Raw genomic sequence first — 27,831 nt, 5'->3', positions numbered from 1 at the left:
TCAAGGGGGCCGCCTAATTTTAATTAAGCATGTATTATCATCAATGGAGGGTCATCAATTGGCGGTATTGGACATTCCTATTACTGTCTTCAAAAAGATAAATTCTATGTTATCGAAATTTTTTTGGAGTGGAGTAAATGACAAAAGGAAAAGGAATTGGTGTTCCTGGTTTAATATATGTAAGCCTGTTTGTGAGGGTGGTTTGGGTGTTAGGGATTTGGAGGAGGTAAATAAATCATTGCATATGAAGTTTGTGTGGAAATTGTTAACTATGGATAATCTGTGGACTTAATTCTTTAAAGCCAAGTATTTGTATAAGAAACACCACTTGAGAGAAATGAAACTAGAGAAAGGAACCAGATTTTGGAGATCGATTGTTCGTGTGATTTCTAAAGTTTTAAAGCATGTCCGTGTTTGAATTAAATAAGGGTCGGCTTCTTTCTGGTTTGATCATTGGTTAGCCTCTGGCCTCCTTTGTTCTAAGGTTTAGGAAATCAGTAACCATAAGCTTCAAACTCGAGATTGTTGGGATAGAGATGGGTGGAATGTTGATTTATTAGTGGATCTGTTGGGTGAAGATCAGGCTGAGGAAGTAATGAACTCTGCTATTTCTTGCAAGGAGGGTCCAGATACAGTAATTTGGGAACCTTCAATAAATGGGAAATTCACCACGGCAAGTTCTTGGGAAGTTATAAAGGAGCATAAAGAGGAATTTTCAGTTGCAAAATGGATCTGGCATCCTATGTTGCCAAAAAGGGTGTTAATTTGTATGTGGAAGTCTTGGTTCACTTGTCTTCCGGTTGATACTCGTATTAAAGAAGTAGGTGTCCAGATGGCCTCTCGATGTAATTGTTGTTCAAATGCCAAGATTGAATCTCTAGACCATGTATTTTGCACCGGATCCTTTGCTCAGGAGGTATGGAAAAAAGCAGCAGTGGCGTTGGGTTTTAGTTGTATGGCAACGAGTACTTGGAAAGGCAGAGTGAATGTCTGGTTTAGTTGTGCAAGACGGGCCTCACAGTTAGGCATTTTGGTAGGTCTTCTACCTAGTCTCATCATCTGGAGACTCCAGACTTGTCGATGTAGAGCCAGGATGGAATCAATTCATGATTCGGTGAGAACTGTGTGGATTGATATTAAATATTGGATGAGATCCATTTCAAACAAGTTAAATAAATGTGCACCTGCTTCTTGCATAGATGTTGCAGTCCTTCATGCTTTGGATATTCTAGTAAAAAATGTGGGGGTTCGTCTTCCTCATGTAGTCAAATGGTGTAAACCTGGGATAGGTTGGGTTAAGTTGAATGTGGATGGGAGCTGTAGAGGTAACCCATGGAATTGTGGTGATGGAGGCGTGATAAGAGATGAAAAAGGTTTATTTAGAGCAGCTTTTTCCTCATTATTGGGTTATGGAACAAATAACATGGTTGAATTGAAGGCGATTATTTTATGGATTAATCTGTGCAAAGATCTTAGATTTGATCAAGTGGAGATTGCATGTGACTCTGCTTTGTTGGTTCAGTGGATAAATTTTGGGAAGTGCTCGGTTTGGAACTTATGAGAAATGTGGGAAGAACTTATGCTAGCATTAAGAGGCATACAGATCAAAGTGGAACATGTTTACAGGGAGGCAAATAAAAGTGCACATTTCTTTACCAAACAGGGTGAATCTGGTATTTCTCGATCATATAGTTGCCAAGATGATCTTCCTCAGCAAGTCAGGGGAATGATTCGATTGGACTTATTGGGTTTTTCTTAACTACCCATACAAGCTTCCTTTCATTGCCTCTAACTCGTCTAAACGGGCAAAAATATCTTATGTGACCCTTTCTTTCATAATATAAACTAATTATGTTTGTGTGTGGGGGGTTTTGACTCATTTGCATTATTTTTACTTGTTGAGACATAATCATGTGATTTATAAGAGGATTTAAAATTCTTTTTGAAAATATTATTTCTCTTAACTCTCAAAACTTCATTTTTCCAATTATGATTTTACCATGATTTTCATTTTTCTTTTTCAAGAGAGTATTTTCCTTTGAAATATTTTCAATTTGATTTTTCAAATTTCCCACATCTCCTAGAAAAATTTCATGGTCTTTTTGAGCTTTTGAAATAAGCTCATCATTTTCCTTGTTAAGTGAGGCATTTTCATCTTTCAAGGAGGAACAAAGACAAGGTTATTTTCCTTTGTATTTTGATAATTTTTCCTCCAAGTTTTCTATTTTTACTTGCTCTTTTTGAGAATGTAAAACAAGTTCCTCATTTTTCATTTTAAAAGAATCATTTTCTTCTTTTAATGAGGATTCGTGAGATTGAAGGTGTATTCCCAAGAGGGGGGTGAATTGGGTTTTAAAAACTTCTTTACAAAAACTTTAGTTATGTATTACCCTTATCAAATTAATTTGCTACAATCACACAATCACAAATATTCTAATCAATGACCATACCATACCAATCAACAGAGAGTCCTAGGTATATATAAATGTAAATATAAGATTACAATATAAAATCAAATTTAAATGTTTTAATAGTCGAGCAATATCCATACTCGGTTTTTCAACAATGATCAATGATAATGTCAAGATTTCAATAAGTCAATTTTTAGTATCTTGCAATTTTTGTCTCAATAGGATAATCAATCACACTTGTATTACCTCAGCTATGTATTCAAATATTCAGCATTTAATACTTATTTGAACATTCAATCCAACAATCACAATCAATATAGGTCCTTGATTCAAATACAATTACAATCAATATTCTAGCAAATTTCTAATATCCAACAAGTTCTCAACAATTAAGTAAGCATACACATAGTTTATATACTTGCAAGAATGTAAAAAGATTAAGGGAAGAAGAGCTCAATACTAGATTTTTTACAAGGTTCAGCCAGCGACCTACATCCTTGCCTCAAGCAACGCACTATGAGTATTTCCTTTCCACTTCATTACCAGGTGAAGCACGCCTCTCTCCACTTAAGGTGGAGATCCCTCTCTAACAAAAATAATCCTCTCGCTAGCACTACAAGAAAAAAGATTATTACTAATAATAAAAAAATCTTCACTAATAGTATTAGTCACGGTTTTGTCAGTATTAGTGATGGTTCCAGTTTTATCACCATATCTGTGGATACTAATGCTTATTAGTGAGAAAATATTCAAACTATCACTAATAGGAGAGTATTAGTGATGGAAAAGAACCGTCACTAATAGACTACGACAGTCACTATAAATCATACATATGGTCGAATCAAATTCATCACTAAAGCACAAGTATTAGTGATGGATTTAATTACCATCACTAATAAGACACTATTAGTGACGCTCAATAAACTGTGACTAATGTTATGCTTTTAGTGACGGTTACTAGAATTGTCACTAATAATATACTATTAGTAATGATTAAGGAAAAAAAAAAAAAAAAAACCCCCATCCCAAAAACAAACCACAAACATAAACCAAAACCAGACAAAAAAAAAAAAAACTAAACTAAATAATACTAATCATCAAAATGATATTAAGCCTTGTTAGGCCAACAATCTTCCCCATTTTGATGATGATAAATAAGGAGTAAAAGTGAGTAAGCGTTAGTAAGGCTCCCCCTTACAATAAGCGTTAGTAAGGCTCCCCCTTACAATAAGCGTATCCTTAACAAGTTATGTAGAATAATCATAATGCATATTAGAATTGATATCAAACTTTCAACATTTTAAGCATATATCATGGTTTATCAAGTATAACTCTCCTTGAATGAACTCTTTCTCTAGATATATTCCATAAAGTATTCATAAGTTCATTCATAAACTATACTTCATCAATATTTAGAGTAGTCAACCCATGTATAATGTGAAAATGTATAAAGTATACAATTATAAATGTATACAATGTCAAGCTTGTATTTATCATCATGTGAAGCTAATATCATCATGTTCAATATGCTTTATTTTTCTAAACTTCTCCCCCTTTTGACATCAACAAAAAGGATTAACTAGTAGCATGCATTATTGTTTAAGACAATGGTCCATAATTCAACATGCACTTCCGCAAACAATCATCCACTAATATGCATCATTTAACATGCAATAGATATTCAATATAAGCCAAACTTAGCATGTGAAATATTATAGTCAAAAGAAACAGTAGAACATAAAAAGCAAAAAAATAAAAGTAAAAATGAAAGAGCAATGTCAAATCCAAATATTACATTCCATTTTTGTTCGCTTAAGGAAAATAACTAGGCATCATCATCTTCTTCAGATTCAAGTTCTTCCTCATCATCTTCAACTTCATCATTACTCAAGCTTGTCTCCATAGGAGCCTTGCCTCATGACGAAGAAGAATCTGCCATATATTGTTCAATCCATCCAAGCCACTAGTAAAGAGAAGTGTCACTCGTCTGAAGCGAGTTGAAACCGATACGCACTTCGCCACAAAAGTCAATGAGTTGTTGCTGATAAGAAATAAACCAAAAGGGCACATCATCTACTAGAGGAGCAATTTGCTGGGGTTCTTGACCTTGATGATGTGTTGGAGCTGGCGATGGTTCTCTACATGCCCTACCACCTTTTGACAGCCATCCATGACCTTCATACTTGACGTAACCCATTTTTTTAATGGTAGTGAAAGAAAATATATCATAGTGGGTTCTTTCTACGAAAATAGAGGATGGAGTAGAAATGCCTAGATGATTAAAAACAATAGTTAAAATTCCTCTATATGGAACAATTACCCTATGAGCTTCTTCTCTCAAAATCATCCACTTTAACATTAGGATAGGTAAATCAAGCTTTTTCCCTTTTAACAGACACCACATCATGAAACAATCAAGGAAGGAAACATGGTCATGTGACCTTACCCTAGGCAAAATATTATAAGTGATGAGTTTCTGTAAGATTTGGGCTTGTAAATTTAACTGACGATATATGGGAGGATGGCCAAAGTATACAGGTGCTTCAGTCATAATCAAAGGTAAAAATTCCTCAAGGGTAAAGTCTTGAGCCATAATCTATGATTTTCCAAGGAGTGGACACTCAAATTCTCCCCTCTCTAATTCTTAGTATTGCAACTAAGGTTTGTGGAGTAATCGCAAAAGATTTATCAATGACCTGAGTGGAGGTCACTGTTTCTCCTTTTATCATATTTGCATAAAAGAGCTTAACCAAAGTAGGATACATTCCTTTTTCCTGATAAGATATAAACCGTTCCCAACCTAACACATGGAACATCGGCAAAATAGTGGGAAATTCATCTCTAATGAATGCAATATCTAGAACCTTACCAAAGACGGGTTCTATAGACCAAAGATGGTCCTGATAAAGTTGCTTGTTGACTTTATGAGTCCTGTCCATTTGATTATGACAATCCAAAGTATTTCCCTTGTGCATCTAGTCTTTGAGAGGACAATTCTCTTAAAGGCATGTAAAGTTGAGATACGATCAAAGCTATAAGGATCTCAAAGATAACACTACATGATGGCTATCAGGAGAGCAAAAAGATTGAAGAAACGTTTATGTTGTCTTGTAATTGCATTTAAGTATTGGTTTGTAATAATGCATTGAATGCATAATGGGATTGATAGCTCAACCAAGACCATAGACTGACCTTAGGTCCCTAAACCTTTCATGAAAAATCCCCTAACTAAATAGGCATACTCATACACATAGGGTTGAAAATGCTAAAGTCATTTTTAAGGGAAAAACTTAGGTGTTCAAAGACCTCGGTCGACCGACCGTTACTATTTTAAACTAGCTCAGTCAACCGACTATGACTTCAGGGCAAAATTGTATTTTTTCTTAAGCTCGGCTAACTAGCCAATTTTTTCTTCTAACATTCCTTAGCCAACTGAACCTACTAAAACTCAGAAATCACCTTTTTTCTCAAATGACCGGCTATTTACTTAGTCGACCGAACCTACGAAGGTTTGGAAATCACCTTTTACTTAGCCCACCGACCTTTTGCCTAGCCGACCAAGTCTTGTAGGAATTTTGAAAAATACAGTCTAGTAAGCTGATCAGGGAGTTGCTCATTCGACCAACCCTCTTGAGAAGACCAATTTTTTTCTTGTGGTCAGCCAAACGATGAAGTTGTTAGTCGACCGACCCTCTTGGCTTGCCCAATATTTTCAGTGCTAAACATAATTATTTTCATCATTAAACTTTTCTAAAATTCCCACCGTGTTACTAACGAACATAATTTTCAGGAATTCTATATATAGCCCTTTCCAAAGATTGATTAGTACTTTTTGATTAACTAGAAATTATCTCTAAAATTTTTGTGCTCTCATTTCATATATTCTCACATACTCAAAGCATACACTCAATATCTTTCTCTCATACACATGTTTTTATCATTATTAAGTTCATCTACTTCATTTGCAAAGTTATTGCAACTTGAAGATAGATTGAATACTCATCATTGTGAGCATTATACATCTCATTTCTAAGCTTATACTCTCTCTCATTCTTTCATATTTGAATATCAATTTTTAGAGAGTGAGCTTGAGTTCTTCCCATACTATTTGATTGATAAATATTGTTGGGAAAACTCTTTACAACTTGGAAATCTTTGCAGACTCATTTGCAAGATTCAGAAGCTAGTTTTTGTGCTTATTGAAAAACAGTTTTTGTAAAGCTAATCATCATTATCTCCTACATTTTATTACTGAAAAATATTTTTGGAGGTAGTACTTGAAATTTAAAGATCTTTGTTAAACACTTAGCAAATATTATATGTTTGAAATAAAATCATATTTATCATAATCTCTCACAACATTTCATAAATATGTTTTTGAGAGATATCTTATAATCTCTATTGAGCTTAATCTTCCATCATAAAAGAGTGTATTAAGCTTCACTTTGTACACATTTGCTTAATGTAGAAGCACTATACTTGTACACAAAACTTTATAATCTTTGTATTCCCGACATGTGGTCGGAAGAGGAATACACCGTCTTGTAAGGTGTACCGATTTGGCTCTAGCGCAGTTAGGTGAGCTAAGAAGCACCGTCCTGTAAGGTGTAGGTTTGGCTTCACCCATAAGTAAGCTGAGGAGACTCTGCCTCTTAAGGAGTAGTGTAAATGGCATCGCTCGACCCGATTTAAGTGAGCATTTAGTGAATCCTCTAGTGGGTAGGCTTAAGGTGGGGACGTAGGCAAAATTGTCAAACCTCAATAAAAACCAAGTGCCACTCTTTCCCTAAACTCTTTATTTTTTCGTATTTGCCAGCTTATCTTTATCCGTTGATATGATTGCTTGTGCATTTTAAATATTAATCTGTGTTTGATTGGGAAATACTGGAACTGTGATACTGGTATAAATCATTCTTATATCTGCTAGATTAATATTGGATTTGATAAACCCTAGGTTGTGAAATACTGATTACTATTGTAATTTGATCTAGTAATTTTTAAACTATCCACTTCACCTCCCCTTTTGGGATTACACCCAAAATCACATTTGGTATCAGAGACTCACTGCATTAGACTTAACCATTTTTGTAAAAGATCGCAATGGCTCATGTTGGTATAGCCCCTTTCGGTTAGGGACAATCGTCCACACATCCTTCTATTTTCGTTGGTGTGAATTACACCTTCTGGAAATAAAGGATGCACATTTTTCTTCAAAATCTTGATTAGAGCGTGTGGAGGGTGTCTTCAAGGGAGATTTCGTCCTAATGAAAAATTGTTGACTTTTTGAGTCCGATCCCTATTTTGATTATGACAAACCACAATATCTCATCTATGTGCTAAGTGTATGAACAAGTTCATTTTTATAAGCATGGATGACAGATGAGAAATGGAAGTTAAGAAACACTTAAACGTGCACACCATTTGACACAATCCATGAAATTGCAAAGGAGCATAGCATGAAGATTGTTGGCCTAGTTAGGCTTACAAACTCTCGGTTTTGATGCTAACAAAGTAAAGTTATTTAATGAATTTTCAAGTGATATGATTACAAGCAAAGATTATTTGCTCAAATTACATATACCCTGACATGAAAAGCCTACAAGGATCAAGGAACAAAGAAAGTCACATATGCATACCAAAGATCCACAATGAAAGCTCATAGAAGTTTGAAAGATTGAAGAACAAACATTGAAAGGACTCGAAGCAAATGTCAAATCAACTTAGGACAAAGTTTTTGTAAGTACTTCTAAGTGTATTCAAATATGAAAATTTCATTTTGAAGCTTATTAGGCAAAGAGACTTAGATACCTTAGTATAAAACTTTGAATAAGTTTTTCAAAGTTAAACAAGTTCATATTCCAAGATTATTTGAGCAAAGAACAGAAAACTCAAAAACATGTTGAAATAAGGAAAATCCAGTTGACAGACGATTGTCTATCTATAGATAGACGACTGGAAAATTAAGAGTATTTTAACTAAAGTCAGAAGCCTGGCAGACGACTATCAAGGTTTTGACAGACGACTACCGATGAAAATTGAGATGCCTATGTGTGTTCAGCTAGACACCTGTCACCCTTCTGAGTTTGTTTTTAAAACCAAGTTGTTCTGGTGACAAACGACTGCCAAGTTAAGGACAGACGATTGCCACCCTACTAAGTTGTTTTAAAACTAAATTATTCTGGTGACAGACAACTGCCAATTTGGGGACAGACGACTGCCAGCTCTCTACCTATGAATTTTATAGTTATAATATATGGATAGACAACTGCTAGGACTTCATAGTCGTCTGACTCATGGCAGTTTTCAAATTTCCAATGGATTTATTTTTTGAAATTCAAATTATTTGAAGCTTAAATAAATTTAAATCTTGGAAACTACTCTAAGTGAACTTGGGGAACAAGCAAGAAGTCTTTTTAGACACCAAGAAATCAATTCAACTCTCATACTCTCTCAAAACCTATTGAAGTTCTGAAAGTGTGCTATTGCTCTCATCACTAACGAAATTCTCTAACAACTTTGCTGAGTTTCTCACTAAGTTTGTGCAACAAGTTGTTGATTCTTTCATCCATTGAAAGATACATACGGTGATAAGTTTCTAAAAGCTTCATTCTGAAATTCATGTTTTGAATTTACTGAAGTACATAGTGTTTCAATTTGTACTAATAAGCTTTTTGAGGAGCAAGTTCTTGTATGCCTTGTTTTATTTCTTTGTAACAGGTTAATTGACGGTTCGAGTGTTGAATCGTTGGACCAAACAAGGGGATATTGTTTGAAGAAGGCAGACTCTAGCCTTACCTAAGGAGTGTTTGTAACTGGTATTGTTCCACTTGGTAAAGGAATGGTAATAGTGAATCCTTTGGTGGTTTTGCCAAGGGCAAGGACGTAGGCTGTGTTGAAGCCGAACCTCATAAAAATCCCATGTTCTTCTTTCTCTAATCTACTCTTTATTTTTCAATAAAAGATATAATTTGAGTGGTTGCTTTAAAATTAAAATCTAAATGTTTGGTTGTTAAATAAACCGGAAGGTAATTTGTTTTGGATTGATTAGCATTGATTGTGGAAACCGAAAGGGACTATGTTGGTTAATCATCCTTGACTTATTAATTTGAAAGTTTATTTAAAAGCTAAACAATAGGAAGAAGAATAATTGTGATACAGGGCTTATAACAAGTTAAATAAATTCTCATATTCATACAAGGCTATTGTTATAAAGGTTGAGTGTTTGATCTTATTGTTTTAATTGTGAATGTGTTTATGTTTTGATTACTGTTGTAACTCAAAAGAACTAAGACTAAGGGAAATAAAATTTTTTAAAACTAATTCACCCTCCTCTTGGGAAGCTATTCTAATTTCAATTTCCATCAGAGCCTAGTTATAGTAATTCTTAAAAAGAAACTATAAAAAGATCAAATGACAAATATAGGAGTAGCACCCTTTTGGTGAAGGCCAATCCTCAACCCATCCACCAATCTTTTGTGGACATAATTATACATTTTGGAAAAAGAGAATGCAAATCTATCTCCAACACATGAATTGGAAAGCATGGGAAGTAGTTATGGATGGAGACCTTATTCCCACTAAAATAATCGATGGAAAACAGATTCCAAAAGAGAAAAAGGATATGACTGATTCAGATTATAAAATGCTTCAAATCAATTCAAGTGCTATAAATGCTTTATACTGTACCTTAGATGCTAACGAATTTAATAGGGTCATGGCCTGCAAGACGGCTAAAGAAATATGGGACAAATAAGAAGTGACATATGAAGGAACTATAGATGTTAGGGACAATAGGATAGATATGTTGACAAGCGAATATGAAGCATTCAAGATGAATTCGGATGAAACAATATCAAGCATGTATACCAGATTTACCCACATAATCAATTCATTAAGTGCCTTAGGAAAAACTTATACTACCTATGAAATGATTAGAAAAATTCTAAGAGGCCTTCCCTCCATATGGGAACCAAAGGCTACAACTATCATAGAAGGTAGAAGCCTTAAGAACACCTCTCTAGATGAACTCATTAGTTCATTGCTCACTTATGGGATGACTCTAAAGGAAAGAAATCCTGAACCCAAACATAAAAGATCCATTGCATTAAAAGCCTCTAGTAACATATCAAGTGAAGAGGAAAGTGAATCAAGCAACTTAGATCAAGATGAATTAGCATTCATCACTAAGAGACTAGGCAAGTTCTATAGGAAAAATAAGAGGTTTCCGAGAAAATTTAACAAAAAGAAATCTGAAAAATGAGAGATAAGTAGAAAAGAAAATAAAGGTAAGAATGAACCTCTTATATGCTATCACTACAAGAAACCAGGGCATATCAAGCCGGACTGCCTGTTGCTCAAGAAAGACAAGAAGAAAAAGAAGGAAGCTATGAAAGCTATGTGGGATGATTCAAGCTCCAGCGAGATGGAATATGAATCAAGCGGACAAGAGATGACAAACATATGCTTCATAGCTAATGACGAAGAGGTAAACTCCTACTATTCCTCTACAGAATCTTACAATGAGTCGTGTGATGAGTCATGTGACAGCATGCCTTCCTATATTCCAAGCTGAGTTGTTTTCTTTACATAAGAGATTCATAAAAATTTCTAAGAGAAATATAACTCTAAAAGATCAAAATAAATAATTAATGAAGCAACTTGAATCCTTCAAAACTATTGAAAAGGAAAAGGACTCCTGTATTAAAAAGTTAGAAGATGAAGTAAATGAAATAACTCAAGAGTTAGGCAAAACTCAAGTAGATGATTTGAATAAAAAGAATTTAGAGATAAATGAACTTAAGAAATCAGTAGAAGATAAGGAGAAAATTATATATAACTTCACCAAAGGAAAAGAAAATTTTGAAAAAATGATTAGACATCAAAGATTACATGGAAATAAAGAAAAGATAGGTTATAATGGAAAAACAAACAAAAGGAATAAAAAACTATACATGGGATACTTTGTCAAAGAAGCCAAGCACTATGCTAGTACTTCTTCAAACAATAAACATGAACACACCACTTGCTACATGTGCAAGACTAAAGGTCATGTAATGTTCAACTGCCCTCTAAAAAGAAAGTATTTAAAATTCAACGAAAATGGAAAGTCAATAATGGAACTGAAAACAACACAAAGAATGTTAAAAGAATTGGGGTTCCAAAGACTAACACAATGAATCCCTCATTGTAGGTATGCTTTAGGACTACACTATCAAAGGATAAATGAAACTTGGACAGCGGATGTTCAAGGCACATGACCGGTGATAGGACTAAGTTCACTACATTGAAACAAAAGGATAGGGGATATGTCACCTTCGGCAACAATGCTAAAGGTAAAATTATTGGCATCGGGAAAATAGATAAAGAACCTTCTCCTACCATTGATAATGTGTTATTAGTAGATGGATTAAAACACAATCTTTTAAGCATAAGCCAAATAAGTGACAAAGGGTTCGAAATAACTTTTAAGAAGGAAAAATGTGTTATCCAAAATCCTAAGAACAATGAAACCTTGTTTATAGCTCATAGGATAAATAATGTTTATTGCATAAACCTTGTTTATAGCTCATAGGAAATTAGGACATGCTAGCATGGACCTTTTATCCAAATTATCTAAGAAAAATCTTGTAAAAGGATTACCAAGTACTAAATTCATAAAAGACAAGATGTGTGATGCATGCCAATAGGGAAAGCAAGTTAAAACAAGTTTCAAAAAGAAAAAAATACATATATACTAAAAGACCCCTAGAACTACTGCACCTAGACTTATTTGGTCCAACTAGAACCTTAAGCCTAGGAGATAAACAGTATGCTTTTGTAATAGTAGATAATTATTCAAGATTAACTTGGGTATTATTCTTAGCAAACAAAGATGAAGCTTGTGACATGCTAATCACATTATGTAAGAAATTACAAAATGAAAAGGGTTATAATGTAACAAACTCTAGAAGTGATCAAGGTAGGGAGTTTAAAAACAAAAATGTTGAAAAAATTTGTAATGAACATAGAATAAACCATAATTTTTCAGCACCTAGGACTCCACAACAAAATGGAGTTGTAGAAAGAAAAAATAGAACCTTACAAGAAATGGCAAGAACTATGTTAAACGAAAATAGTCTACCTAAGTACTTTTGGGCAAAAGTTATGAACACAGCTTGTTACATTATAAATAGAGTATCCATAAGATCTAGTATAGACAAAACACCATATGAATTATGGAAAGGAAGAAAACCCAATGTTTCCTACTTTCATGTATTTGGATGCAAATGCTTTATCCTTAATACTAAAAATGATCTAGGAAAGTTCGATGCAAAATCTGATGAAGGAACTTTCTTAGGTTACTTAGTAAATAGCAAAGCTTATAGGGTTTACAATTAAAAAAACTCTTACAATTATTGAGTCAATACACATAACATTTGATGAATCAAATGATCATGACAACAAAATTAAGATTGATGAAAAAGAAGATATTTCACAAAAAGTAGAAGAACCTGAAATAAAAGAAGAAAATAATAATGAAGCATCAAATGAAAACGTTATAGAAAATATAGAACTACCTAAAGAATGGAGATATGCTAAATGTCACCCAAAAGACCAAATGCTTGGTGAACCATCAAAAGGAATAACCACTAGAGCCTCGTTAAAAAATATTTGTAACCATTATGCTTTCTTGTCTCAAGATGAACCCAAGAATATAGAAGAAGCCTTAAAAGATGATTCTTGGATTATAGCTATGTAGGAGGAACTAAATCAATTTGAAAGAAGTCAAGTATGAGAAGTTATGCCTAAACCCAAAGGTAAGTCAATCATAGGAACTAAATGGGTGTTTAGAAATAAAAAGGATGAAACTAGGGTAGTTGAAAGAAATAAAGTTAGGCTAGTAGCACAAGGTTATAATCAAGAAGAAGACATCGATTATGAAGAAACCTTTGCTCCTGTAGCAAGGATGGAAGCAATAAGGATGCTTCTTGCCTATGCAGCTAATAAAGACTTTAAATTATGCCAAATAAATGTAAAAAGTGCCTTCCAGAATGGTTATAGAAATGAAGAAGTTTACGTTAAACAACCCCCAGGTTTTGAAGACTCTAAAAACCCAAGTCACGTATTCAAGCTAACTAAAGCCTTATATGGATTGAAACAAGCTCCTAGGGCTTGGTACGATAGACTAATCAAATTCCTACTCCAAAATAATTTTTCAAGAGGAATGATAGATAGCACTTTATTTATAAAAACCAAAGATAATGATATGCTTATAGTACAAATTTATGTTGATGATATTATATTTGGAGCAAACAATCCCCATAAAGTAAGATAACACAAGCGCGATAAATATTTCAAAGAATCCAGTATCACATTCATGAACTAAACATATTGATATAATTCATCATTTCTTAAGAGATAATGTAGACAAGAAAGAAATAGTACTCGAATTTGTTAATACTCAGGATCAATTAGCTGATATATTTACTAAACCATTAGCCGAGGATCAATTTGTATTTATCCGACGGGAATTAGGCATGTTACATATAAGAGAAGTTAACTAAAAGAAAAGAAGAACAGTTATTCAAGGAACACGACTGCCAGATATCTGGCAAGCGACTGGCAGGCTACTGTCTGTGTAAAAATACAGTGGACAGACAACTGTCAACTTAGTGATAAACGATTGTCTCACGGCGAGTCGTGTTCATTTCACATAAAAACACTATTTTAAAACCCCCCCAAACATCTGTCCATTCATCTCTCCTTCTCTAAATCAACTCCTCTTCATTCCCTTCAAAGTCCCTTCTCTCCTAAACTCCTCCCAACAACCTTCCTTCATAACCCTAATCCATTCACACCTAGGGTTTCCTAAATTTTAGCTTCATCAAAATGGTTCGTACCAAAACAGTGCGGAAAAAGGACAAAGCATCATCGTCTTCTTCAAAGCCTACAAGCAATGACGACACAGAAAAATGGCTGGTTTCATCACATGTGAAAGCATTGTATCAAAATCACATCTCGGAAATCGATCCTATGTTTTGTAAGGTATTATATCTCACTTTCTTTGAAGAAAACTTTCCTGAAATTCTTGAAATGTTCAAAAATATAGGATGGGATAAGTTCATTCTTCACCAAGGTAAGGGGTATTACCCATATCAGATTAAGATTTTTTATTCAAACTTGGTAAAGAAAGAAGTTGGAATTGCTACTAAAATTTATGGCCAGAAGATATCTCTTATCCCACACTCTTTACAAAAAATCCTTCGCATCAAGCATGGAAATTTTGAGTGTTCTCCAGTTGAAAAATAGTGGACTATGGAGCAAGATTTTTCACCACAAGAATTTTTGCCTTTTGTGATGAACGATGCACCCGTTTATTTTGGACATCCTCCACTATATATATAGCTCAATCTCCAAGCACAAATCCTGCACAAGATCATTGCGTATATATAATTTCGAGGTCTGCATCCTTTTATCATGTGTCATTCTTCAATTGTTTCATAATGTGGTGCTTATTAAAAGGGAAGAAGTTAGACTTAGCTAGCATCATACTAAAATGGATGGTTATGAAGCTCGAATCCCCTAGAATTGGGCTTCCGTATGGCGGCATTCTTTCCTTGATTTTTGCTCATTTTCAAGTCCTCTCTCCATCTTCAAAAATAGTGAAGCGAACTCATTATCATGTCTTCTCCACTACTACATTAAAAAGAATAGGTTACAAAAAGTATACTGAGGGATGGATGTTTAGGGGCAATAGACCGGCAAGACCTGCACAAGAAGAGAGGAATCTAGCTCCTGAAGAAGCTGATATGCTACCTTGGTTTGTTCCATTTTATCAGAATTACACTAGCTTAAGTTATGAAATGCGGGACAATTTTGCTTCTCTTCAGGATAAGATCTCAAACATTGATGACAAATACACTTTGTTGGATAATCGCATTGCCAAAATAGAACACCATGTCACACAAAAATCAAGAGAGCAATGAAAATGATGATGAAGAAGAAGCTACAAGTGAAGATGGAGAAGATGAAGGAGAAGCTGAGGAAAAGGGGGAAGATGTAGGAGATGATGAAGAACACACTGAAGAAAAAGAAGAAGAAGAAGGCTCATAGCAATCCAAAGGCAAAGGAATTGCTGCAGATAGTGACACTGATTCTACGACATAGACTTTTGATGTTGTTTTTGTATGCTACACATACTTTGTTTCTACTTGTATGCCTTTTTGTTGATGTCAAAAGGGTGAGTATGTGTGTGTGAGAAAAGTCTATGAACTTATGTATTTGCTCTTGCATGTCTTTTCTTATGTATTTCTAGGTATTTCCAGTTCTGAAATTTGATCATGTGTTTGTATTTTCAGTCTGATGTATGACCTCTATGAAGAGTTTTATGAAATATATAGCCTTAATCCTGGAACTTTCAAATCTTCTGAACTTATGTCTTAATGTGTCTTAAACCTATGCTTATTGACAGGGGGAGCATTAAGTTTAATTTTATATCTTTGCTCGTTCTTTGTCATCATCAAAAAGGGGGAGATTGTTGGCCTAGTTAGGCTTACAAACTCTTGGTTTTGATGCTAACAAAGTAAAGTTATTTAATGAATTTTTAAGTGATATGATTACAGGCAAAGATGATTTGCTCAAATTACATATAACCTGATATGAAAAGCCTACAAGGATCAGGGAACAAGGAAAGTCACATATGCATACCAAAGATCCACAATGAAAGCTCATAGAAGTTTGAAAGAATGAAGAACAAGCATTGAAAAGACTCAAAGCAAATGTCAAATCAGCTTAGGACAAAGTTTTTGTAAGTACTTCAAACTGTATTCAAATATGAAAATTTCATTTTGAAGCTCATTAGGCAAAGAGACTTAGAGACCTTAGTATAAAACTTGGAATAAGTTTTTCAAAGTTAAACAAGTTCATATTCCAAGATTAATTGAGCAAAGAAGAGAGAACTAAAAAACATGTTGAAATAAGGAAATTCTAGTTGATAGACGACTGTTTGTATATAGACAGACGATTGGCAAATTAAGAGTATTTTAACTGAAGTCAGAAGCCTGACAGACTACTGTCAAGGTTTTGACAGACGACTGCTAGTGCAAATTAAGACGCCTGTGTGTGTTGAGCCATACACCTGTCACCCTTCTGAGTTTTTTTTTAAAACCAAGTTGTTCTGGTGACAGACGACTACCACCCTACTAAGTTTTTTTAAAACTAAATTATTCTGGTGATAGACAACTACCAATCTAAGGACAGACAACTGTCAGGACTTCACAGCCATCTAGCTCGTGGCAGTTTTCAAATTTTCAGCAGATATATTTTTCGAAATTCAAATTATTTGAAGCTTAAATAAATTAAAATCTTGGAAACTACTCTAAGCGAGCTTAGGGAACATGCAAGAAATCTTTTTACCTCTATAAATACCCTCAAGGATCATTGTTTTATACACCAAGAAATCAATTCAACTCTCATACTCTCTTAAAGCCTATTGAAGTTCTGAAAGTGTGCTATTGCTCTCATCACTAACGAAATTCTCTAACAACTTTGCTGAGTTTCTCACTAAGTTTGTGCATCAAGTTGTTGATTCTTTCATTCATTGAAAGATACATACGGCGATAAGTTTCTAAAAGCTTCATTATGAGATTCATGTTCTGAATTTATTAAAGTACATAGTGTTTCAATTTGTACTAATCAGCTCTTTGAGGAGCAAGTTCTTGTAGGCCTTGTTTTATATCTTTGTAACAAGTTAATTGACGGTTCGAGTGCTGAATCGTTGGACCAAACAAGGGGATATTGTTTGGAGAAGGTAGGCTCTAGCCTTACCCAAGGTGTGTTTGTAACTGGTATTGTTTCGCTTGGTAAAGGAATGATAATAGTGATTCCCTTGGTAGTTTTTCCAAGGGCGAGGATGTAGGTTGTGTTAAAGCCGAACCTCATAAAAATCCTGTGTTCTTCTTTCTCTAATCTAGTCTTTATTTTTTAGCAAAAATATAATCTGTGTGGTTGCTTTAAAATTAAATTATGAATGTTTGGTTGTTAAATATACCAGACAGTAATTTGTTTTGGATTGATCAGCATTGATTGTGAAAACCGAAAGGGACTATGTTGGTTGATCATCCTTGACTTATTAGTCTGAAAGTTTATTTAAAAGCTAAACAATAGGAAGAACAAGTTAAACAAATTCTCATATTCATATAGAGCTATTGTTATAAAGGTTCAGTGATTGATCTTATTGTTTTAATTGTGATTGTGTTTATGTTTTGATTACTCTTATAACTCAAAAGAACTAAGACTAAGGGGAATAAAATTTTTTAAAACTAATTCACCCCCCTCTTGGGAAGCTATTCCAATTTCAAAGATTTTGGCTTATTCTTTCAAGATGTATTGTAATAGTACTAAGTTTTATGGTCTTTAATAATTGCATCTCATGCATGATAAGGAATGAATGCTCAAACCAAAACCATAGATTGACCATAGGACCCATAAACCTTCAAATTAAAATATCACATCCTTTCCCATAGGGTTGAAAATAGCTCAAGGTCAAAGTTAGGGAATACCTTTACTTTTCAAGGTGCTCGGTCGACCGACCTCTTGGAATTATAAATGCCTCAGTCGACCAAATAGTTAGGAAGTCAAATGTTAGACTTGGCTCGGCCGATCGAACATATTTTGAACTAAACTTCTATGGTTGATTGAACTTTTAAATTGACTTTCTCTACCTGACCCGGTTGACCGAACTTTAGTTTAAAAAAATACCTCAAGCGACTGAACCTACGAAGGTTCAGAAAATCACCTTGGCTCAGCCGACCTACTTTTCCCAAAGCAAACTGAACCCTCAAATTTTTTCAAATTAGCTATGTCTATTTGGGCAACTAGTGCTATGCACCAGTTGACCGAACCTCTCGGGTTCACAATTTTTTGCCACATTAAACAGGGGTTAATTTTAATTAAAATTTTCCATAATTCCCTCTGTATCCCCAACGGTCTAAAATTTCGGGAATTCTATATATACCCCTTCATTTGTCCAGATTAAAGGGAGATTAGCAAGTTGATTAGCAAAAATCCTCTCAAAAGTATTTGTGCTTTTATTGCTTACATTCTTTAATATTCAAAGTATATTATACTCTCTCTTTGATTATTTCTTGAAAAAAATTTTAAAAGTGGAGAGCATTATTTTTCATACTCTTCATTTGCAAACCAATTGCAACTTGAAAAGTGTTTAATCTTCATTGTTGTGAGCTATATTCAACATCTCCTAAACCTAATCTTGCAAATATTTTTTAGGGATATTCTTGTGCATACTAGAAAATATTTATTTGTGTAAGGCCAATCATCATCTTCTTTTATTCTTTATTATTGAAAAATACTTTTGGAGATGTTATTTTCATTGGATTTTTGATCATTGAAATATGCATAGTGAATATTTTATACCTAAGTCAAATATCATTTATATTATTTTCTCACACATTATTTGATTAACATATCTTTGAGAGGTGAATTTCACAAACTCTATTGAGCATAAATCTTTATCATTTGTGAGTGCGTTGATCATATTGTGGTTTATATCAGCTTAGTGTAAGAAACAAATTTATTTGTACAAAAAATTCTTGAATATTGTTGTATTCCCGACGTGTGATCGGAAAAGAATTGCACTGGCCTGTAATGTGCACTAGATTGTTTAGACCCATTTAGAAAAACTAGGTACACCTTTCTAAGGTGTGGTTGTAAAGGTTGGGGTCAGCCCTGTGAATCTGACCTGGGGTATTCCCTTGCCCGGTAAGGAAAGGGTATTGTAATTGGTGATGTTCTACCCGTAAGTGAGCAAAGTTGTTGAATCCTCTTGCTTATTAGCTTGAGGCGAGGACGTAGGCAAGTTTGGCCAAACCCTGATAACATTTCTTGTGCCTGATTTTAATTTCTACAATTTAACTCCTGTACTTGAATGTTAATGTTTTATCATTGTGTATGATTGTGAATTACTGAGTCATCTATATATGCTTTGAATATTTGCTTAGTTAATTGCTTGGGGAATTGAGACTGTTTTAGAAAGACCCTAGGTTGTATATTACTGACTGCGATTTAAATACCCAATTCACCCTCTCCTCTTGGGAATACAGTAATTCCAACAATTGGTATCAGAGTCTCATTGCACTAGACTTAAATGATTTTTCAAAAGATCGCCATGACTCATTTTGGTGTATCCCCATTCGGTGAGGGACAATCATTTACTAGGCCTCCAAAATTTTGTGGTGTTAATTACACTGCCTGGAAAATAAGGATGAGCGTATTTATAAAATCAATGGATTGGAGGGCCTGACAGGTGATTGTTAATGGAATTCGTATGTCTTTAAATGAAAATTATATTAAATTAACGGGTGCGAATTCAATTTCCATGGATTTTTTATATTGCGCTTTAGATTATAACATTTTTATTGAGATTATGGAATGTAAAAGTGCAAGAGATATACGGGATGAGCTGGACAGGAAATATGGAAATACCCAAGAGAAAAAGACTGCCACTCGAAAAGCTCCAAGCTCAAATGATCAGGTAGTGGCCATTCATGAGCTAACAAATTTAGCAGATGAAGAGGTATATGATCCTCTATCTATATTTCTTGATGATTCGTGCGTTGAATACTACTCTACATTATGTGCTGAATCATCTAATGCCTCTTGTGAATTTTTGCTAAATCTAGTGATAGTTGTGATGCATGCATTGATTCATCTGATATTTACTACGATAAAACTTATAATGAATTATGTGATGAGTTTTATGATGAAAGCATGCCAATGAATAGAGAACTAGAAAAAAGATTCATTTAAAATACATAAGTTTCTAGTTAGGATGTCTAAGCAGAAAATATTTTTGAAAAACAAAAGTAAAAATTTGGTAGCACAATTAGGAAATCTAAAAGATTATTATGCCATTCTAGAAAAGAAAAAGATTGAAAAGATTATAAAAATCATCTGCTTCAATGAAGGCTAAAAGTGAGAAGAACATGTGAAAGAACCCCTTAAGAGTTAAAAGAAATAAATTCTTCAAAAAAAGGTCGTCTGATAAATCCCGAAGTAGTCTTCATGCCTCATCTAGTAGAAATAGAGTGAATAAGCATAATAATTCACATATATATACACAACATGTAACGCCCTGAACCCTTAAACCTAGGTCCGGTGCGTTATATACACCTAATAAAATCTTGATGGTTCATAGTTCAAAATATGCGTAGTGGAAAATATAAACATAATCTCCATATAACATAATACTAGAGTTTACTAATTCTAACTATAATTCACAATAAATCATCCATCACCTGCATTTCCATAAATCTACATAACTCCCAAAACAATTCAGTATTTTCACAATCATTCCTTACTCAACAGCATTAAAACATAAAAACATAAAACTTAAATATTTACATTCCCCAAAATTAACAAAGAAATTTACCATTTTCTTTTTCTAATTCCCAATAATGCTATAAAAACCTCGATCTCTCAAAACTCGATCTCGAAGAAATCCTAAAAAAGATGACCTCATATTCGGGTGAGACACATCTCAGTAAAGGAAGAAATATACATATTAAACACAGCGTGTGGCTAACATGAGGTATATAAATATCATTTTTATAACATGTGTAAAGCATTTTCATAAACTTTGAAATCATTATCTAAATCTAAACAATCACATGCAAATGTTTACCCACGAGATTACCCAAAGATAGGGGTGATTACCCGCTTATACAAGTAGCACCCCTCTGCTTTGATACTCAGGCAACCCTAGGGTCACAATTAAAGCATACCAGGGCACTCACCTTACTCAGTAAGCCCTCAAGTGTTAGATTGATCTCGTACTCACACAGTTTAATAATATCTTACCGATAAAAGCCCTCAAGATAGGGAAATCCACCCGCCCATACAAGTAGGTTCCCTTTGCCCTAGTACGTTATGCAACTACTGCCATATCTGACATTACTAGCACACTCACCTTTCTCAGTAAACCCTCAGGCAAAGTGTACGCCCCACCCAAATCATAGCATGTTCTATGTACATAAATACTTCTAATATCATAATACATCATTTCGTTTGCCATTATTCTGCATCTCTCAACTGTTCATGTTCTCATCTTTTACTTTTCATTTCATTTTACTTTACGTGACTCTTTCCCATTTTCATCGCTCACATTTCTCATTTCATCCCATTGCCACTTCATTGTCATTTCATTACATAACATTTTCATTTCATTCCTTCGTACTACAGCTGGTCTTTAGCCATCATTAGTTAGTCTACAACTTCTTTTAACTGTCATTATTACAGTTTCTTTTAGTTGTCATCAGTTAGCTTACGTAGAAACGTGCTTGATCTGCTAACATGGCTATCTTTCAACTGTCTTACCTTTACATGGTTGCATTTAACATATACAAGTAACATAGTCCATTTCATATTTTATTCTCAATGCTTTACTTAACTACGTCTCATACATTTAACATATATTTGCACAGAATCTCATGTCATACAATTTAACAGTAAAATTCATACAAATTTCTGTAAAATAGGCCAACCCACATTTAACATTTATATGTAGAAAATACATTTCACTTCTTAGATAATTATTCTAAAAATATTTTTCCACTTTCATCAGTTCATTTTCGCATATACGTATCTAATAAACAGTCCTAAACTTAGAAAAATATAATTTAAATGGTTGGCATTTTAAACTCATATCGAGACATATACATGTATATATAACACAATTTATTTTTCATTAAATTCATAAAAATTCTGGTTTAATATATATTTTTTCCCTTACCTGGTTTCTTGAACTACACCGATAGGGACTCCAGAAAAATACTTGCGGCGCTCACCCTGACCCTGAATAAAAAATTCTACTTCCATGAAATTAATCTTGAATAAAATATTATTTTAATATTTCATAAACTCATAAATTCTAAATAAATAAATATACCCTTAAATATAACCAAATTACCAAATTTTCCAAATCCCACTCTCGCTTTAGAGTGAGGCCTAGAAAACCCTAATTGAAACTTTACTTATGTCAAAATGACGACAATCACGACTAGGACCACGTGGTGGTACCCGATCGTTGATTTAATAGCATATTTAAAGAGAAATTGGAAAAATGGGAAAAAATTACCTTTCCCCAGCAGCAGTGCCTAAGCCGTTCCCACAACAAATCTGCTCCAGTAAAAATGTTGGCAGCAGAATTAGGAAAGCAACGACACCTTTCGTTTCCCGATTCGCTATAAATCCATCGAGAAATAGAGAGAGGGAGAGAGACGGAGACGGAAGCAAATGGCACAGGAGGGGCGGTTGCCTCTATAAAAAAAAAAAAAAAACTTCTTCCTAAAGCTTTGCTTTAGGAAGATAACTTTTACACACACACACACACACACACACACACACACACATATATATATATATATATCTTATTTAAATTAGTTTTTTTTTCTTTTGTACTATTTTATTTATCTATTTATTTAATACATCAATTTAATAATGTTTAACTAATTAATTACTAATAAATAATTTTAATTTAATTTAATTTTTTATTTCCTTTATTTGTTTATTTTACACATTAATTTAATAATTTTAAACAAATTAATTGATTAATAATTTTAATTAATTAATAATTTTTTGAAATTTATTTTTTTACAGGTTATTACATTATTCCCCTCCTAAAGAAATTTCATCCTCGAAATTCGGTCCTAATCTTTCATTTTCATAATTTTACGATTTACTATACCTCATACCATAATTCCAACAGCACAATTATGTACTTTAAATTCAATACACATCCAAGTTCCCCATATAAGGACTAGTCCTACGGCTAAGAAACATCACCATCGATGGTTTTACCGTGGTTTTCTGAAATCGTTGACTGAATCAAAAAATCACAGAAGTTCGCTAAGGGATTTCTACCTCCAAGTTATAAGACAAAATTCTATTCTTCCCTACACCGAACCTACTTTTCAACACCTAACCTAACATATCTATCTAGCATCCTTATCCTAACTGATTCCTATACTCTGGAATCATCTCTAACCTAATATTCTAACATTTCCATATCCAGGCGATGTGAAATTAATCACACTTCCGACTGAAAATTTCTCTGATGCCATAATGTAACGCCCCAAACCCTTAAAACCCGGATTTGGTGCGTTATACCTAATAAAATCCTGATAGTTCAAAGTTCATAATATACACAGCGAAAAACATAAACATAATCTCCATATAACATAATACTAGAGTTTACTAATTAAAACTATATTCCATAATAAATCATCCATCACCTGCATTTCCATAAATCTACATAACTCCCAAAACAATTCAATATTTTCACAATCATTCCTTACTCAACAGCCTTAAAACATAAAGACATAAAATTTTAATATTTACATTCCCCAAAATTAACATAGAAATTTACCATTTTATTTTTCTAATTCCCAATAATGTTATAAAAACCTTGAGCTCTCAAAGCTCGATCTTGAAGAAATCTTGAAAAAGATGAATTCATATTCGGGTGAGACACATCTCAATAAGAGAAGAAACATACATATTAAACACAACGTGTGGTTAACATGAGGTATTTAAATATAATTTTTATAACATGTGTAAAACATTTTCATAAACTCTGAAATCATTATCTAAATCTAAACAATCACATGCGAATGTTTACCCACGAGATTACCCAAGGATAGGGGTGATTACCCGCCCATACAAGTAGCACCCCTCTACTCTGATACTTAGGCAACCCTAGGATCACAACTAAAGTATACCAGGGCACTCACCTTACTTAGTAAGCCCCCAAGTGACTCACACAGTTCATCAATAGCTTATTGGCAAAAGCCCTAAGGATAGGGAAATCCACCCGCCCATACAAGTTGGTTCCCTCTGTCCTAGTATGTTATGCAACTACTACCACATCTGAAGTTACTAGCTCACTCGCCTTTCTCAACAAGCCCTCAGGCAAAGAGTATGCCTTGCCCAAATCATAGCATGTTCTACGTACATAAATACTTCTAATATCATAATATATCATCTTGTTTGCCATTATTCTACATCTTTCAATTGTTCATGTTCTCATCTTTTACTTTTCATTTCATTTCACTCTACATGACTCTTTCCCATTTTCATCGCTCACATTTCTCATTTCATTCCATTGCCACTTCATTGTCATTTCATTGCATAACGTTTTCATTTCATTCCTTCGTACTATAGCTAGTCTTTAGCATTCATCAGTTAATCTATAGCTCCTTTTAGCTGTCATTATTACAGCTCCTTTTAGCTGTCATCAGTTAGTCTACGTAGAAACGTGCTAGATCTGCTAACATGACTATCTTTCAACTGTCTTACGTTTACATGGTTGCATTTAACATACACAAACAACATAGTCCATTTCATATTTTATTCTCAATGCTTTACTTACTTAGCCTACGTCTCTTACATTTAGCATATATTTGCACAGAATCTCATGCTATACAATTTAACAGTAAAATTCATACAAATTTCTGTAAAATAGGCCAACCCACATTTAACATTTATATGATGGAAAATACATTTCATTTCTTAGATAATTATTCTAAAAATATTTTTCCACTTTCATGAGTTCATTTTCACATATACGTATCTGATAAACAGTCCTAAACTCAGAAAAACATAATTTAAATGGTTCGCATTTTAAACTCATATCGAGACATATACACGTATATATAACATAATTTATTTTCCATCAAATTCATAAAAATTGTGGTTTAATATATATTTTTTCCTTAACCTGGTTTCTTGAACTACGCCGATAGGGACTCCAGAAAAATACCTGCAGCACTCACTCGGACACTGAATCAAAAATTCTAGTTCCATGTAATTAATCTTGAATAAAATATTATTTTAATATTTCCTAAACCCATGAATTCCAAATAAATAAATATACCCTTAAATATAGCCAAATTACCAAATTTCCTAAATCCCACTCTCGCTTTGGAGTGGGGCCTAGAAAACCCTAATTGGAACTTTACTTATGTCAAAATGACAACAATCACGACTAGGACCACGTGGTGGTACACGATCGTTGATTTAACAGCATATTTATAGAGAAATTAGAAAAATAGGGAAATGTTACCTTTCCCCAAGAGCAGTGCCTAAACCATTCCCACGAAAAATCTGGTCGAGTAGAAATGTCGGCAATGAAACTAGGAATCCAACGGCACCTTCCGTTTCCCGATCAGCTATAAATCCGTCGAGAAATTGAGAGAGGGAGAGAGACGTAGATGGAAGCAACTGGCACAGGAGGGGCGATGCCTCTGTAAAAAAATAAACAACTTCTTCCAAAAGCTTTGCTTCAGGAAGATAACTTTTACATATATATCTTATTTCAATTAGTTTCTTTTTTATTTCATACTATTTTAATTATTTATTTATTTAATACATCAATTTAATAATGTTTAACTAGTTAATTACTAATAAATATTTTTAATTTAATTTAATTTTTTTATATTTCCTTTATTTTTTATTTAACACATTAATTTAATAATATTAAACTAATTAATTGATTAATACTTTTAATTAATTAATAAATTTTTTAATTATTTTTTTTCGAGTTATTACATTCTTTCCTCAAGAAATTTCATCCTCGAAATTCGTTCCTAATCTTACTTTTTCATAATTTTATGATTTACTATATGTCATACCATAATCCCAACAACAATATTACGTACTTTAAATTCAATACACATCCAAGTTCTCCATATAAGGAACAGTCTCACGGCTAGGAAACATCACTATCAATGGATTTACGGTGGTTTTCTGAAACCATCGACTGAATTAGAAAATCACAGAAGTCCGCTAAGGGATTTCTACCTCCAAGTTATAAGACAAAATCCTATACTTCCCTACACCAAACCTACTTCTCAACACCTAACCTAACATATCCATCTAGCATCCTTATCCTAACTAATTCCAATACTCTGGTATAAATCATCTCTAACCTAACATTCTAACATTTCCATAACCAAGTGAAATGAAATTAATCACACTTCCGGCTTGAAATTTCTCTAATACCATAATGTAACGCTCTGAACTCTTAAACCTGGATCCGGTGCTTTATACCTAATAAAATCCTAATAGTTCATAGTTCATAATATACGCAGTGGAAAACATAAACATAATCTCCATATAACATAACAACAGAGTTTACTAATTCTGACTATAATCCATAATAAATCATCCATCACCTGCATTTCCATAAATCTACATAACTCCCAAAACAATTCAATATTTTCACAATCATTCCTTACTTAACAGCCTTAAAACATAAAGACATAAAACTTAAATATTTACATTCCCCAAAATTAACATAGAAATTTACCATTTTCTTTTTCTAATTCCCAATAATGCTATAAAAACCTTGAGCTCTCAAAGCTCGATCTCGAAAAAATCCTGAAAAAGATGAATTCATATTTGGGTGAGACACATCTTAGTAAGGGAAAAAACATACATATTAAACACAGCGTGTGGCTAACATAAGGTATATAAATATCATTTTTATAACATGTGTAAAGAATTTTCATAAACTCTAAAATCATTATCTAAATCTAAACAATCACATGCAAATGTTTACCCACGAGATTACCCAAAGATAGGGGTGATTACTCGCCCATACAAGTAGCACCCCTTTGCTCTGATACTCAGGCAATCCTAGGGTCACAACTAAAGCATACCAGGACACTCACCTTACTTAGTAAGCCCTTAAAAATTAGATTGATCTCATACTCACACAGTTCAACAATAGCTTACCGGCAAAAGCCCTAAGGATAGGGAAATACACCTGCTCATACAAGTAGGTTCCCTCTGCCCTAGTACGTTATGCAGCTACTGCCACATCTAAGGTTACTAGGGCACTAGCCTTTCTCAGCAAGCCCTTAGGCAAAGAGTATGCAGCACCCAAATCATAGCATGTTCTACGTACATAAATACTTCTAATATCATAACGCATCATTTTATTTGCCATTATTCTGCATCTCTCAACTATTCACGCTCTTGTCTTTTACTTTTCATTTCATTTCACTTTACGTGACTCTTTCCCATTTTCATCACTCACATTTCTCATTTCATTCCATTGCCACTTCATTGTCATTTCATTGCATAACGTTTTCATTTCTTTCCTTCGTACTATAGTTGGTCTTTAGTGATCATCCATTAGTCTACAGCTCCTTTTAGCTGTCATTATTACAACTCCTTTTAGCTGTCATCAATTAGTCTACATAGAAACGTGCTAGATCTGCTAACTTGGCTATCTTTTAGCTCTCTTACGTTTACATGGTTGCATTTAACATACACAAACAACATAATCCATTTCATTTTTTATTCTCAATGCTTTACTTACTTAGCCTATATTTGCACAGAATCTCATGCCACACAATTTAAC

The 27,831-nt window shown here is 33.6% G+C and overlaps 1 protein-coding gene across 1 annotated transcript in view; it reads left to right on the top strand.

Annotated features, from left to right (window-relative positions):
• The first annotated feature begins 15,347 nt into the window (after nt 1–15,347).
• The window catches only part of LOC131143823 (nuclear polyadenylated RNA-binding protein 3-like), a 37,543-nt gene continuing 25,059 nt past the window's right edge, over nt 15,348–27,831 (top strand). The window contains exons 1-2 of the mRNA XM_058092192.1: nt 15,348–15,495; nt 19,811–19,983. Coding sequence (XP_057948175.1) covers nt 15,348–15,495; nt 19,811–19,983 — 321 coding nt within the window. The remainder of the gene's footprint in view (nt 15,496–19,810; nt 19,984–27,831) is intronic.

Source organism: Malania oleifera, chromosome 12 (assembly GCF_029873635.1).
Source record: "Malania oleifera isolate guangnan ecotype guangnan chromosome 12, ASM2987363v1, whole genome shotgun sequence".
NCBI lineage: Eukaryota > Viridiplantae > Streptophyta > Magnoliopsida > Santalales > Ximeniaceae > Malania > Malania oleifera.
This window is presented reverse-complemented; position numbering and strand designations above follow the sequence as displayed.